Below are 16,880 nucleotides of genomic sequence, written 5' to 3'. Positions count from 1 at the left end.
AGGTTAGGTTTAAAAAGGGAAAGACATTAAATATAATGAGAAAAAGAAACAGAAAAAATCTGAGATATTGGCGGGCAGTGACTGAGAGGGGACTTTCAAACCTAGTTTTAATTGATTTGACCTCCTTGTAACAAAAAAAGAAAAAAGAAAAACCACTGCTCTCCAAAGGTGATGGATAAGTGGACAACCCTTTGAGATGTGTGGTGGTTCCAATGTATCTTGCAGTGGGCTTGAATATGTGGTGTTTATACTGAGTCTACCTAGCCCAGGATCTGTACTGACTAGTAGCAGCACTGAAGCACAAGCCATGGCCTTTCTCCAGCTGTCTTTGTGCAGTGTGAAATAATCTTAGTCACAAAAGTTATAATCTGCTGTGTGGGGCTCAGCCATATAGTTATACTGTGTGAGGGAAGGGAGCCTTGCTATGCCCAAATCATTGGGTGGACACATTGCCTTACTCTCCACTCTTTTCAAGGCACTTCCATTTTTCTTGCTCTCTTACTTCTCCTTCTTCATATCCCCCTTTTCTCTGTCTTTCCTTCTCCTTCTGCTATTTTTATGGCTTCCTGTCTCTTTTCCATTTCTCCCTTTTTCATGTTCTTTCGGCCTACAAAATGTAGAGGAGGAAGCTTAGAATAAACCCTATGCCACCCAATAGGCCCCTCGTCCATTTGGACGTACAGCGTCACGTTGACATGGCTTTTACACCACAAGAATCAAACGTAATACTAGGCGGGGAGTTACAGGGACAGGGGGGTGTTGCTTGGGTAAGTTCCTCCCTTTGCTCTTTGATAAAGGGCCTCTTGGAGGAAGTGAGATCTCGAGGGAGAGAAGCTGAACCCACTCAGGCTTCAAAGTCCAACAGTTTCTCATACTTGCTCGTCATTTGTATAACCTGCCATCTCTTTAAGCCTTGATAATCTGGGGTTTCCCTTCCTTTTCTTTCTTTGAAGACTGAACCATGTTGCAGAACAGAAGCAGCCACTCAGGTGCGGACACCACCTGCTCTGAGCCTGGCCTCTGCTACGACCGCCTGACTGCCCAATGCGTACCTTGTGTGAAGCCAGCAAGGCATGCTAGGAGCGACATCTCTTGCTCTCTGTCCGGCCTCTGCTATGACCATCAGAGCAAACAATGTGTACACTGTGGACCCAGAAGCAGGCACTCTGGTGCCAGCACCTTCTGCCATCTCCCCAGCCTCTGCTATGACCGCCTGATTGAGCAATGTGTGAGCTGTGAAAAGATGCAGAGGAACACTGAGAAGGAGACAAGTAAGCAATAAAAATAATCTCCCTGACTTTTGGAAAGAGCGGGAGGGAATTGTTCCCTGGGTGCATTGGGTTCAGTTGGAATCAAATCCTATATCAGTGGGAAGAGATTCCAATGGCTGAGACAGGTGGATGAGAACAGGAACAGAAGAAATATTCTCATCTACTGATGACCTTGGATATCAAATGTTGTTAGTTATAATGGTTGTATGCTGTCTGCAGGATCAGAGCAGAGGTAGCATAGCCAGCCGCTAGAGAACTACAGTATGAGAGGGCTGTGGTCCAGAAATCCTGCTAATGGGTTTTCCAGAGGTATCTGTTTGATCATTGTGGGGAACAGGATGATGGACTAGATTAATCTTTGCTGTGGTCCAGCAGGACTCTTCTTATCTTCTCAAGGAAGAGCACCAGTGGTCTCCCTTAAAAGGCCCACCAATCACTGCTATAGCAATTGGCTCTTTTTCAGTCTCAATTTCATATCTATCAAATAGGAATGATAGTGAAGGCATCAGGTAAGACAGACAGGGTTGTTGTTTGGGTCGACGAGAGCTTCCTTGTGGGCATTTGCCATATTCATGATTTGGTACACATGTGGGAAACTGACCCAGAGGAAATGAGTAACCATAACGTGTAAAGTCTGTCAATGCAGTACCACATCTTCCTGCATTTGGGACTGCAACACCAATGTAGAGTCTGGGGTTTTTGTATTGGCTCCACAAGTAGGTGGTGGTGGTGGGTTTGTAACTGGATGCCATGCGGCTTCTGACTCACATCTGTTGAATTGCTGGATGTATTTATAGCATGCTTTTAAAAAAGAATAAGTACTTAACACGTGTAATTTAGTGGCCCTCAAAGCAGCCTACCTAGGGAGGTGACTATGGAGTTGCGACGCTCATCTCAGTTTCAGGCCGAGGGAGCTTGCATTTGTCCACAGACAGCTTTCCAGGTCATGTGGCCAGCATGACTAAACCGCTTCTGGTGCAACGGAACACTGTGATGGAAGACAGAGTGCACGGAAACACTGTTTACCTTCCTGCTGTAGCAGTGCCTATTTATCTACTTGCACTCAGGGACTACGGTTTGCGCTGTGGGTTAAACCACAGAGCATAGGGCTTGCTGATCAGAAGGTCGGCGGTTCGAATCCCGCGATGGGGTGAGCTCCCGTTGCTCGGTCCCAGCTCCTGCCCACCTAGCAGTTCGAAAGCACCTCAAAGTGCAAGTAGATAAATAGGTACCGCTCCAGCGGGAAGGCGTTTCCGTGCACTGCTCTGGTTCGCCAGAAGCGGCTTTGCCATGCTGGCCGCATGACCCAGAAGCTGTATGCCAGCTCCCTCGGTCATTAACACAAGATGAGCGCCACAACCCTAGAGTCGGACACGACTGGACCTAATGGTCAGGGGTCCCTTTACCTTTACCTTTACCTTTACTCAGGGGTGAACGAAGGCGTCATGACACCCGGGGCAGCAAACTGCTATGTACGGTGCATGTGCGTTGTTGCTACGTACAGTGCATGCGGCGTACGTAGCGACGCTGCACATGTGCCGTACATAGTGCTGTATGGACGGTGCCGGGATCCTCTGCTCACGGCTGCAGCCACAAATGGAGGATCCTCCGTTCACGACTGTAGTGGCAACGAAGGGAACCCACCGCCGTGAATGGAGGATCCTCTACATGCAGCTGCGGCAGCACGATGGCTGCTCATGCTGTCACGAGCCCCCCTGGGATGCCTTCTTGTCCCCCCCCCAGACTTGGCACCCGGGGCCCACCGCCCACTGCCCCCCGTTGCGACGCCACTGCTTGCACTGGCCTACTTTCGAACTGCATTGCTATCTCAAGGCACCATCTCAAGGTTCCAACATCTCCACTTAACCTCCACTTTCAGCAAGTGATGGGGAGGGCCTCTTCCAGAAAAGTCAGAGAGACGCTGCCATTTAGAGTACAGTATATTAGGCTATATGGACAAATAGGTTTTCGTGTGCCAAGGAGCCTCCATGTGGAAACATCATCACCCCAGGGTTCCCAAATTATGGTCCTTGAGCTTCATTTAGGCAGTTCACATCGCATCACAGGGTATTTTATTGCATTACAGCTCAAATTCTATAGAACATATAATAAATAGAAAGAAGCCATAAAAATGCAATTAAAAATCATACAGCATCTAGCATAATGCATTACAATTGCTACAACAGGCAGAAAACCATTAGGTGATCCACCAAGGCCTTCAGCAATTTTCAAATGGGCTTGAGTGGGGGAGAGTTTGGACTCCATTGCCCTAGCCTTTATAAAGCACAGCCCTTAACACTTTTTAAAACCATATGATTGGGAATGGTATGTAAGTTATTACGATAGTTATTAGGAGAGAGAGTTGAAATGAAGGGAAAGAAGGGATTAATCCATAAAACAATGAGGGAAAATGGAGCAAATGTTATATGAAAATTATTTGTTTATTTTATTTATGTTCATTTTACAATATTTATATACCACTCGATTGTAAGAAAACCTCTAAGTGGTTTACAAAAATGAAGATTTCTGTAAATTGCTGTTATCTGCCCTACACAGAGAGATAACGGATTGTCTTTAAACCAGAATGCTAACTAGAAAAAGAAGAGTAAAGATGGAATAGGAAAGACAGAGAAACAAAAAATTGTAACTGGGGTTTTGGATTAAGAAATGGAACAGAATTAGACTAAGTGCACCTGATGATGTTTGAAGCACTGCTAAATAGTAACATGTATTTTACCCCCAGGTAATCAGATTTTTTAAATTTTATTTTACTGTATTTTTTTCTGTGAGGTTGGTTAGTCTGAGAGACAGCTCATGGCTGCAGCATCCAACCCAATTTTTGAACTTTATGGTTTTGAATCTTTCCCCCCTCCTCCACCCACAACCTGCATACTTTGTCTGTCATCTGACCTGTTGAAGATGGAGGGCTCAAAAACTTGCTCAATGTTTTGTGACGTTTTGGTTGATCCAAATAAAAGTATTGCCCAACTGTGGATCTGAGAATTTTTCCTAGGGCAGGGGCTCCCGGATGTGGGAAACCACAATCCAGAAAGTCCTCACATAACTAGTTGCCTGTCATACTTCAGATGGTGGGATGACCACAAAACTGGCCTCGCAGGATGAGCTTAAAACAGAGAGGGGACCTATTTCATTGTTTGTAGTTATAGTTGTCAGGATAGGACTGAGGAGACCCAGGTTCAAATCCCCACCGCAAGGAAAGTTCGCTGGGTAACCTTGGGCCAGTTATATTCTCACAGCCTAATTTACCTCAGCGTTGTAAGGATAAAAGAGGGAAGGGAAACGAACCCTGTAATCTTCCCTTGACATCCTGGAGGAATGGTGGGACAGAAAAACAGTAAACAGACAAAATAATACTGCTGACCATTTCTGCTCTAATGCTGAGATAACTCAGTTGCTCCGAAAGCCCCATTCCAAACTCAGTGAACATGGCCCACTGTCAGACTGCCCTGTGTGTCTGCAAGGCCTCTCCATCAGTTCTGCTAAAAGACAGCTGCATCAGGCCACTCCCTCATCTGTAAGCAGACTCTCAGTCAGGTGACAAGAGACAGAGAGATTGGACTGCAGGACCCTCTCTGAACTGCACTGCTGAACGAGCAGCCGCTTTTGAGTCATCTCCAAATTTTCCATTCCTGCTGTTTACTACAAGAGCTCTGTAAATAGGAATTAGTGCCTGGTCTTGCTTTTTTCCTCCTCCCTCCCAGTCCTTTTTCCTCTTGTGTTGTGCCGCTTAGATGGTGAGTCTGAAAGCAGGGACTTATATTTGTAAGCTGCTCTAGAAGCCTTTTTCAGTGGAAGAGTGGGATAAAGATGCTAACAACCACCCCATCTGTTTTCCTCCTCAGCAGCCCCCATTAAAACCCAAGCAACAACACCTCTTGCTGCAGACCCAGCTTGCTCATCTTTACTCTTTGGAATTTACATTGTCATGGGGCTGGTCTTGGCAGTAGCTGCAGTGCTGTGTGTTGTAATCCTGAAACAAAAGAGGAAGAAGAGGATGCGAGGAGCTGAAAAGGAGAATTCTACAGGTAGGCATTGTCAATCTTCTCAACAATAGATATTCACCCATTTGGGGAGTTACCATCAAGTTACCATCTAGTTCCATACAATGCATGGTTATTGCCTGCAAATTACTGAGAGCAGAATTGATTTGTCTTATTCTAATTATCTGTTAGTGATCACTAGGGGCGTCTAAGTGCCAATTGCTCCATAAATGACTTTGCTCACCAGTATTAATCATTTTGATTATGGTGCACACCCACACATCATTTACTGATATATCCTTGGATTTGCCCTTGGCTAACCAAAAGCAGGAATGGCTTTCCCATTACCACATGATATAGTTTGTTGGCTTTACATTCCTTGGACCTAACTGCATTTACAGCAGAGCTTTCCAAACTTTTCACATTGGTGACACTTTTCAGACATGCAACGTTTCGCGACATAGTAATTCAGTTTTTTCTAGGAAACCAGAGGTTAAACTCACCCCTTTTCAGCCCCGGGAAGAGTGCGGGGAGCGTTTGCAGTGGACACACTAATGTGTCACGACACACCGTTTGGAAAGCTCTGATTTACAGGCTTAACCTGGCTGTACCTCTTCCAGAAATATCCTGGGAATGTAATCCCATTGGCAGTGGTAGAAATACTTAACACAGTGGTCTCAGCTCCTCCACAAACTACAATTCCCAGCATCATGGGAGTTCAAAATGATATAAATTGTGCTTGTCATGTACCTGTGTCTTTTGTTTCTGATCAACAATGAGCTTCCCCCCATGATCCCACCTTGGATATTTCAGGGCCTGGCCCAGAGTACCTTGCCCCCTTCCACCAGCATGCTACAAGGGGGCTGACTTTGGAGCTGTTCTTTGGAGAAACTCTTCCCCTCTCTCTTCCCAGCTACTGTTGCCTAGGCAACTGAAGCCCATGGCAGCCTATGGCCTGCCTGGGAGTAGGGGGTGACTAGGAAGGGAAATAATTTTGTGGCCAACAGTTCTTTCGTAAGCCACCTTGAGTCCCATCAGGGGAAAATGGCAGGGTACAAATAAATATATAAGAAGAAGAATTCTTCCTGGATAGACCCCAGCAGAATCTTGAATGGGTTGGAGAAGTAACAACAGAAAGGGATAAACTAAGGATTCACATCTGGGTCCAATTTCAAGGCCACTGCCTGGGCTATTCAGGGGCCAATGCCAATGCCAGTCCCATATATCTTAGTTCACTTTCCTCTTTTCTTCTCATAATCTGCTTAACTGAGTTATGATTTTCTTCTTGTCGCCTCATACAAGACGTCCCTGAAGATTTCAGATGCTGTGAAGAGGGGAATGCTAAAGGTGAGCACGGAGGGAACTTTTGCAAGAGTATACCCTAGGGACAAGGCTAGGAAACCCTTTTTCAGCCCTGCTGGGCAACCTTAATGGGGGGCCACATGCCACTGACAGGCGGGGCCGCAAGCAAAAGTGGGTGGAGCAATGAATGTAAATATTACCTTTGCACATTAGGTAAGGTTCTGTAGCCATTCACACACTCTTCTCCATCCTCCATCCAGTGGAGCTAGATGAGATATTATCAGAGTTCAAGGACACATTTCAGCCAGGCAAAAACACTCAAGGAGGGTGTGAAGAAACTATCAGTAATGATTGTGGGCTGGGGAGGGGCTCTGGGCTGCAGAAAGCACAGAGGGCCAGAGAACAGAGCATGGGAAACAACCCCCCCCCCTCAGACCTGAGGTGCTTCACCCCCTGTCCTAGAGACATTGCTGCTGCTGCTGTTCTAAAAGGGAAAGGGGCCTCTTATCCTACACTTCTCTACTGCTTTCACATTACTCATTAAGTTGTTTCTCTTTCAGAAAATGAGAAGTGTGTCATTGCCTTTGAAAATGAACCCCACAAAGGCCACAGTTGCAGTCCAGGAGATGGCAATCCTGAAATACTTAGGTGCCCACATTCAAATGATGCTTTAAACACTGCCAGAGATGACGCCTTAAAGAGGGAAGTGCAGCATATTGCTATGGCAGGAAGTGATGTCACAGAGGCAGCTTCCCTGACTTCCTGTGATAAAAAATGCAACCCCACCTTTCCACTGCCGGCAACGGAACTCGGGGCAACTGTGTTGGTGACCACCAAGACTACTCAGGAGAGCGTCATCTGGGATGAGGAGGAGGAGGAGGAGTCATAGCAACCGGTTTTAGAGGGCTGAGACTTGAAGACTCTCCCTTAAGCATCATAAAGCTCCCTTTCAACTCAAAAGAGGAATAGTGGATGGACAGATTTACAAAGGGCTTGCCTCATTGTAACTGGAAGAGAGTTTGTTATTTCCCACATTGTAGAGATGTTAAAACAGTCTTTTAGCTGCCAGAAACTCCCAGCAATTGCTTTAAGAAAAAGGAAGCTACTGGGACACTTTATACCAAGGGCAGGAGACTTCAAGCCTGGCTATTCTCATTGGCCCTGCTCAGGGCCCCCTTTGAAGACTTAACTGGCTGGAATGTGCCCCTGAACAGTGGCAATTCCTGTTGCTTGCCTGGATGGAGGTGTGCATGTGTGAGAGAGAGTGTGAACTGCTGTGTTTTGGCAGAGCAGGAATGCAGCCTGCTGTACAAAGGAGAGTCACTTCCCTTGCACCACTCACTTACGTCTCTAGCCATTCCCACTACTGCCATCCCCACCGCTACCATGCCCCCCACCCCACCCCAACAACGAAATGTGGTCCTTGGGTTGAAAAGCGTTTTCCCACCCTGTCAAGGCACCCCTCCTCTGTAATGTTTTCAATTGGAGAAGCTCTGGAAAATATATATCTCATGGAATAAAATGATTGCTTTGAGCTCACATTTACCTTAATCTTAATTTCCGCACCCTGAAACTCCCCTGGCAATATGATGGTGACTTACTAAGTGGGCATGAAAAATGATGAATGCAAGTGGACAGAAACACCGAGTGGGAGTTTAAATGAGCTATTTGAACCACTAAGGAGCATCTTTTTTAATGTTTAAAATTATTTTTATTCCACAGTGTTATATAATTCTTTTTGAAAACAGCGTTGTGTGTGATTTTTTTTTTTTACAAGCAAGCGGTGTATAAAATTTCTGAAATAAGATAAAATAAACATTGGCAATATAAGATGCAAGACTGCATATTTTCTTTAGGTGTAATACAAAATAATTAGAATGTGGCATACGTACGCTCAATGGCTAGTGGGTCTTATTCTGCAATATTCTTGTTGTCCTTCAACATTTGATAGCTTAATGAAGCTGGACTTTTTCTTTTTTACCAACACTTCAGCCCACAACTTTACAATTCTGTTCTTTCTCTTTTCTTAATCCTGGTCAAGGAATGCCAAACATGGTAGGACCCATTTTTTTGGGGGGGGGGGTTACAGATCGTATGCATGGTCCAAAGGACACTTACTTGCACAGCTACAAAGCTGTTATTAAAATCAGCTTTAAATACTCCTATAAAATAACCCCCACCAATATTTCTTAGGGTTGAAAACATAACTGCAATGGGTCTGAAAAGTTTCAGAATTGTAGAACATGAGAGAAAAGGAAGGAAGGTAGGGTATGGTCAGCTGAGGTCCTGCAGGACCATGGACAGAGATCTGGGCATCTTGCTATAGCACATACAGGTACTGTATAGTGAGTACTGTATATCTGCTCAAATCTCTCTCTCTCTCTCTCTCTCTCTCTCTCTCTCTCTCTCTCACACACACACACACACACACGTAAAAGTTTCATGTTCCACAACTCAGTTTAACAGGATGCAGATGTTATGACCAGGTAAAGAAGGGAGGTTGAGCTTCTAAATAGTTTTTATAAATGCATATCCTGTGGCAAAACTCACTATGTTCAAAAGGGAAGTAGATATGCAAAATATCTGAGATATTTTGCTAGACTGAACTGACCTACCACAGTGCTCTCTCTCCATCAGCAGCTACCTATTAGCCAGTCCCAGCCTAGCATGTCTCCTTGATAAACTGCATCCTGCAGGAGAGTTTCTTCTTCAAGTCCCCAGAAGCCCACTTCACAGCAACTTGGAGCAGAGCTTTCTGTGTGGCTGCCCCTGTTCTGCAGAAGAGTATCCCTGTTGAGATACAGCAGGTGTCCACTATTTGTATTTTCTGGAACTTTTGTACTTTTTGTACAAATTTATGGAGGATAAATCCATAACTACTAGCCATCATTGCCATGGTCTGCTTGCATGGTTGCAGCAGTAGTCTCTGAGAACAAACTTAGTTGGTCTCTAAGGTGCTACTGGAAGGAATTTTTATTTTATTTTGTTTTGTCTCTGAATACCAGTTGCTCAAAGCCACAGGAGGGGAGAACGCTTTCATGCTGGGGTCCTGCATGCAGACTTCTCATAGGCATCTGGTTGGGCCACTGTGAGAACAGGATGCTGGAGCAGATGGCCTGATCCAGAAGGCTACTCTTAGGTTCTGACAGAAACAATTGAAGGTGTTTTTTGTTTCAACAGGTTTCTCCAGATGGGCGAAAAGGCCTCTACCTGAAGTGCTTGTTCTGTATTGCTTTAAAACCTATCTTTCATTCTTCTTTTTGTACTTTTAAATTTTTGTTTCTAGTTGTTTTTAGATAAACCTCTATGAGATTCATGTGGAGGACACATAAAGTAATAAAGTAAATAATATATAAATATGTCTGGATAGGAATGTTTGTCTTTGGGTGCCTGTTAAATGCAAGATTGATTGGACTGCCAGGAGGTCTGCTAGTTTTGTCCCAGACATGCTAACAGCCTGTCACAAGCCTCTGTTGTTTTCTTCTCAGTATCCTGCCAGGAAGTGTTTGTTAATGTGACTCTGATCACCTCATGGTGCCTGTGTGTGTGTGTGTGTGTGTGTGTGTGTGTGTGTGTGTGTTGTCTAGGGTCAGGGAGGTGAGTGTGGTGACAGCTGCTCTCATCTCTCTGTGTAAGTTTTCACTGACATTTCCCCCCCAGTTCCCTTTCATGAACAAGACAAAAACCTCCCCTTTCAAGACAGAGTCTGCATTGTGTTTGTTTGAATACATTATTAATTTCTCTGCTTGGGGGGGCAGAGGCAGGAAAGCTTACCTGGCTTGTGCTGATTTGCAACACAAGTAGAGTCTTAGAAAATCCCGGTGATAGATGGCCGGGTTGGCGAGGGGGGGGCGGGGAGAGAACGCAAATCTTTTCACTGCAAAAGAAAAACCCCAACAACATCCACAAAACCCCACAGCATGAATAGAGCATTTTGCTTTCTCTGAATTGTGGCTCCAAACAGATCCTCTGTTGTTAGGAGTGAATGGATTGCTTTGCTGCAAAGAAAGGAATCTTACAGTAGATCTTTGGGCAGTGTGTGGTAAATTGGCAAGATTTCTGACTCCCAGTGCTTTAACAGCAGCAGAAGCAGCTATGGAATTTTCTAAATTAGGCTGCTGAAACAAACAAACAAACAAACAGCAAGGTTTACCCTGGGGGTGTGAGCCAGGAGTGATTTTTTTGTGTGGAAGGACTTCTGAGAGTTCAATTCAGGTTCTGAAAATAAGTACCTGAGATAAGCATGTGTTCAGAGGCAATGTGTACACACACCTGACTCCAGTAGGTGAATCTCAAGGTTAGGAACATACAAACACAGGAGCTGTCTTATCTCAAGTCAGAATAATGATCCATCTAGCCCAGCATAATCTACACTGACTGGCAATGGGTCTCCTGGGTCTATTATTATTATTATTATTGTTATTGTTATTGTTATTTGTTTTATTTATTTCATAAAATTTGCATACCACTTGATTGTCAAAAAACCCCTCAAAGTGGATTACAAAAAGATAAAACAATACAATTATCACTAAAAAAAATTACAACCGTAATTAAAAATTTACAGAAAGTTAAAACCACAATAGAACAACTAGAACAAATGAAAACTCATATAAACTTTCTAAACACTTGGGGAGGCTTGTCTAATTAAAAATGTCAGAGTGCTGGTGCTGCCACACAAAACTATTGTGTTCTTACGGATGCAGTGTGGATATTTTGTGGCACCTTTCAGAGGAAAAATGGGGAGCAAATGTGATTACAGAGTGGGAAGAGTCAGGTCCTGCTTGCAAGCTTCTCACAGGCATCTAGTTGGCTACTGTGAGAACAGGATGCCGGATGGGCCTTTGGCCTGATCCAGCAGGGCTCTGCTTTTGGTTCTTACATGCTGTTAATCAGAAGGTGCCCTCCTGTCACCAGGTGGCACTCTTTTACCACATGCCTCATGAAAAGAGTTCCTCAGGTAGAAACACTAAGCACTGTGATTGGTATCTGGCTGGTTTTAGACCTATTTCTCCTGGCTTTGTTTGTGTCTGGATCGGTCACCATTCAAGGCTGTAGAGAGGCCTCTGGCCGTATTATTATTATTATTATTATTATTATTATTATTATTATTATATAAAAATGGTCAGAACTGTAATCAGAAAAGATCTTGGTGACTGCTCTTATCTATCAAGGGAGGGAAATGGGGGCAGCAGGCTGTCAGGTGTTTGAGAAACATGGCGCAAGGGACTTTTGACAGGTGAGAGGAACCTGTGAAAGTTGGCCCTCAGGGGTGGGAACTGGTAGGGATCTGGTTCTCCGAGCCAAAAAGGTTCCTCACCCCTGTTCTTGGTTAATGAAATACTTTGGAATGTAAGGGGGAAATCTATTTGTAGGGGAAGAGTGGACGGAGCTTCTTCATGCCACCCAAACACTTACTTACCCCCCACCCTAAAAGGGCTGCCAGTGGCACAGAATTCAAACTGCAGACTGACTGATACAGACATATTTTTCTGGCATAGACATAATTTGATCGGCAAGGTTGATGCCAATTCAACCTGTGCAACGCCATCCTTGATTTAAAAGGTACTGTTTGTGTGTCCATCACTTGTCCAGCAGCTGGAGAAAGGAGATGCTACTGAGGAGAGGATTGCCAGGAAAAAAGAAGTAACCTGCTGAGGAATAATATCCTTGGGAGCACAAATTATGTAATTTTTAGCTCTTTCACAGCTGACAGCAGGCTCAGCAACTGTTCTAACACCAGCAGTTTGCCTTCCCAACAGAGCTGTCCAACTAGCAAACCCAAAGAGTCATTTATGAATTTCAACAATGCACCCATACAAACACTGGGGTGGGGGGTGGGGAGTAGCCAGATAATATCACCCTTGCATTTACTGACTGACTATCCAATAAGTTACAGGTAGGTAGCCGTGTTGGTCTGCCATAGTCAAAACCAAATAAAAAATAAAAAAAATTCCTTCCAGTAGCACCTTAGAGACCAACTAAGTTTGTTCTTGGTGTGAGCTTTCGTGTGAATGCACACTTCTTCAGATACACAGGTTTTATCCAATAAGTATTAGCAGAGGTCATTAAGTGCTTTCTTTTCTGCACCCCTGCGCAAAGACCCTAATTTAGCAGAGATGAGATAAAGCTGATGCTATATATTTATTTGGAGCTAGTGGGCTTAATTATTACCATGATTAATCCCTATAGCTCCTGAGTAGTTACTTAATTATCACTGTGATTAATCCCTATAGCTCCTGAGTAGTTACTAATAATACCAACTTGGGGTATTAATTCACCACAGATGTTATTTGGGGAGGGGAGTGAATGTGATATCGGGTTGCTTCAACTTTTATTGTTTAATCCAGTCTGTATTAATGCAGAAGTAAATCTCATGAAGTTCAGTGGGACCTGCTACCTTTAGAAGAAACGACCCGTAGGAGTTGGTTACATGTATTAGCAAGGGGCAACTGCCTGCATATTAGCATGAGCTCAGGATCACAGCCTCAGAATCATGCGCTCCTTATTGGGCTCCTTAAATAGCAAGCTTGTAAAGCACCATTAAAGAAATTGAATCATGTATTTTCTGCTATTTCCCCCTCTTTTTTTTTTTTAGCCTGAAAAGGATGCACATTTTATTCAGTGTCATGCAATTTGGGGGCAGATGACTTCATTCCTAGAAATAATTCTCTCACCTTCCCTGTGTGTGGCTATACGACTCTCTCAATTAATTCTAAGCTTCTAATTACTTGGAAATGTTAAGCGTTTCAATTTGTTCCCTCTTATCCTTACCAGTGTAATCGTAAATTTAAAAGCCAGTGGTGGTTTCCCCCCCCCTCTTTCTACTTTTAAAGATGAAATTGTGTCTTCACTGATTTCATTCCCTGAACTCCCAGCTTCTCTTGCCTTGCTTATCTGGTCCCCACCATCCCTGATAATTAAAAAATTCCCAAGAATTCATAATTTTTAAATTGCTGTCTCTAATCCTCCTCCCTTCTTTTCCCCTCTTAAATGACTTCAGGGAAGAGGCTGGCTGGTTCCGCGTGCTGAGTCTATAGGGGGACAAGGCCTTCCTGGTATCTCTCATCAGCATCCGTCCGTAATCACTACCCACTGTGTAATGACAGTAATTAGGAAGAGCAAAAATGCCTCAGGACTGGAAGAGCTGACAGAGTTTAGGGGAGCCAGATGGTGTTTGCACTTAAGGAAGGATTGCAAAAAAAGGGGGGGAGATTATCTCATCTCGTTAAATCAGCTTTCATTTCTTTTATTTAGTGTCACAATTCGTTTGGTCGTAGTGAGAGTACAAAAGGACTTGGCAGATTCTGCAGACCAGCACACCAGCATGTCCGATTGATGCAGAAATCTAATAAACACCCACAACATGGCTGATTATCACACAGCCCATTCCTATGGGCTCCTGTGCTGAGTTAGCAGTTCATAGGCTCAGGTGGGCATGGGAAGCACAACACATCCTTTCCCCCCGGGCACCTGTAGTTAACTAATACTGAGCAGCTAATGTAGTAGAAGCCATCAATATTGTTCTACACAGGCTCCAATTCTCCAGGCAGTGAGAACTTCAGGAGTGAAGAGTGTATTCAGGTTCAGTTACCTTTGAAAGGTCTCGTGACATTTTGTAATATTTGCATTTATTTATAAATATACAGGTTGAGCAGAGGTGACTCACAGCATTAAATGCCCCAACAGTCCCAATGTTTGCTGCTCATACCAGATTTCTAGGGGAACAATCAATTTTTATTTTTTTTACAGAGAGTCTCAGCTCTCTGTGTCCTTTCCCCAGTCTCCTCTCCCTTACCAGATGGGGGACCAAAAGGTGAATCATCTTCCTGCTTTCTTTCTTGGTCTATTCATGAAAGTGGTAGAAATCTGAAGTGACAACCATCACTAACACAAGAACATGTTTGGGTGAAGATCTTACCAAATGGTTTTCCTATATCTTTTGCTCCCACTGATTCAGAACCTCTTACAATGAGATTCATGGCACTGAAAGGAATACCTGAAGGATCATTTAGTCCATGGGTAGGCAAACTAAGGCCCGGGGGCCAGATCTGGCCCAATTGCCTTCTAAATCTGGCCTGCGGACGGTCTGGGAATCAGTGTGTTTTTACATGAGTAGAATGCATGCTTTTATTTAAAATGCATCTCTGGGTTATTTGTGGAGCATAGAAATTAGTTCATCCCCCCCCCCAATATAGTCTGGCCCCCGATAAGGTCTGAGGGACAGTGGACCGGCCCCCTGCTGAAAAAGTTTGCTGACCCCTGATTTAGTCCAACTCCAATCTGTTGCTTCACTATTCCCGGTTTCCTGTGTTTGTATAACACCAAGCCCCCACCATCCGAACATATATTGCAGATTCTAATGGGAATATCCCCTTTCCCCTGGAACACATTGCCCACCCTGAACTTGAGTGCCTTATTTGTTGCCAGCATTATCAGGGAGATGTTTCTCCACAGTAGGAAAAGGGAAACATCTCCCCTCAATAAAAAAAAAAACTTCCCAAGAAGAGGGGAGGAGAGTGTGCTAATCCCAAACCACAATCCCTTCCAGGCTGTTAAGAAATCTAAGGTGCTGAAACAGACCAATGTCCTGTCTTGCTTTACTTAATTTCCCTCTCCCTCCAACTTCCTTCCAAAATTCTATGGCTCACTGTTGGCCTGTTTTCCTGTTTTCGTTTTACATGATAGGTTTCTTTTAATTTACAACCTAATAAATTTCTATATCCCTGGGATGCTGAAACAATGGCCTTATTTTTCCATGTTAGCATTCTACTTCCAAGCACATTGGCTCCTAAATCTTCCAAAATTCATATAATCGGAGGGATTATGATGATGTTGTTGTTGTTCAGTCGTTCAGTCATGCCCGACTCTTCGTGGCCCCATGGACCAGAGCACGCCAGGCACGCCTATCCTCCACTGCCTCTCGCAGTTTGGCCAAACTCATGTTAGTAGCTTCGAGAACACTGTCCAACCATCTCATCCTCTGTCGTCCCCTTAATGATGTATTTACACATTAATATATTGAAATGTATTAACACATGTATATGAGGCAAGGTGGAGGGTTTCTTTTTCTTTTTCCCTGGACAGATACATTTGAGTTGGTTTAATACAAAAACATTTGGACCATACCACACCCTAGGGTAGGGGGTGTTCACAAAACAAGACAATTGTGCATGTAGTTGTATATGCAAAGGCTCCCCTGGAGCTACCATCCCTTTGTTCAGGACTCCAGATCTTGAGGAGATCCTCCTCCTTACAGATGTTTGTGCTTTAAGTGTGGATGCCTAGGAAGTGTGGGTGTCAGAGGCAGGACTAGTCCATACGACCCTGCTCCTTGTTCTCCCCTTGTTGAATACACATGCTAATAACACCAGAGTAGCTCTTCTATCTGTAACCTGCTGCAGGTGAACATAAAACCATTTCCCACTATTCGACCATCCTCCCTTGTCACCCCAGTGGCTGAATCATGGGGAATGGCTGCAGTGTGAACATCAAACAACCCAGTTTAGAATCTTAGAGTTGGAAGGGACTCTGGGGATCTTCTAGTCCAACCCCCTGCAATGCAGGAATATGCAGCTGTTGACTATGGGGGTTGAACCTGCAACCTTGGTGTTATCAACACCACACTCTAACCAACTGAGCTATCCAGGTGTGGACAACCTTTGGTCCTCAGCTGTTGCTGAACTACAACTTTCATCAGCCCCAGCAAGCCTGGACAAGGGTCAGGGATAATGGGAGTTTGCATGCAAAGCAGATGCTTCATCACTGAGCTACAGCCTTTCCCCTTCTTCGCCTTTGTTCAATACACTTTCCTCAATTCTCAAGGGAATTTGGAATTGATCATCTCTCTTTCTCTAAAACTCTGAGATATAAATATCTTGCCTACTTACCACCTCTGGAACTTGCGAGATATTAAAAGAGACCTAGAGAACAATAGCGAGGGAGAGATTGGTTGGCTGGTTCCCTGGGATGGGTGGAGCTAGACTGTCACCCAAGACCCATAATTAACTGGCTGTGTCATTTGACTCCTGTGTAAGAAAAGGCTGCTCCTTACTCAGTTATTACTCAGGAAATTGTTGTCGGGGAACTATGGCACGGCATGCAACTGAAGCCGCCATGTTGATGTGATTGGGCTATACAAAAGGTGAGGGCAAGAGAGTGCAATTGGCTGCTTTATCATGTACAGTTGGCAGCAGAGTGGGCGCCACAAGTATTGTGCTGCTGCTTGGCTGCAAGGAGGCTTTTCGAGGCTCCAGCTACAAACAAACTTTGACCTGGTTTCGGAAACCCTGCAGCTCCCCTTTGGTTG

The 16,880-nt window shown here is 44.4% G+C and overlaps 1 protein-coding gene across 1 annotated transcript; it reads left to right on the top strand.

The window, feature by feature from the left end:
* Nucleotides 1-851: 851 nt before the first annotated feature.
* Nucleotides 852-7,749, top strand: TNFRSF13C (TNF receptor superfamily member 13C). Its single transcript, XM_033162635.1, has 5 exons — nt 852-1,271; nt 5,024-5,026; nt 5,135-5,317; nt 6,575-6,619; nt 7,135-7,749. Exons 1-5 carry the CDS (start codon nt 962-964, stop codon nt 7,461-7,463), a joined length of 870 nt encoding a protein of 289 aa, XP_033018526.1. The 5' UTR covers nt 852-961; the 3' UTR covers nt 7,464-7,749.
* The last annotated feature ends 9,131 nt before the right edge of the window (nt 7,750-16,880 follow it).

The sequence above is a fragment of the Lacerta agilis genome, chromosome 10 (genome assembly GCF_009819535.1).
Source record: "Lacerta agilis isolate rLacAgi1 chromosome 10, rLacAgi1.pri, whole genome shotgun sequence".
Classification (NCBI taxonomy): Eukaryota; Metazoa; Chordata; class Lepidosauria; order Squamata; family Lacertidae; genus Lacerta; species Lacerta agilis.
The sequence above is the reverse complement of the archived record's forward strand: the minus strand, read 5'-3'. Positions and strand labels throughout refer to the sequence as shown.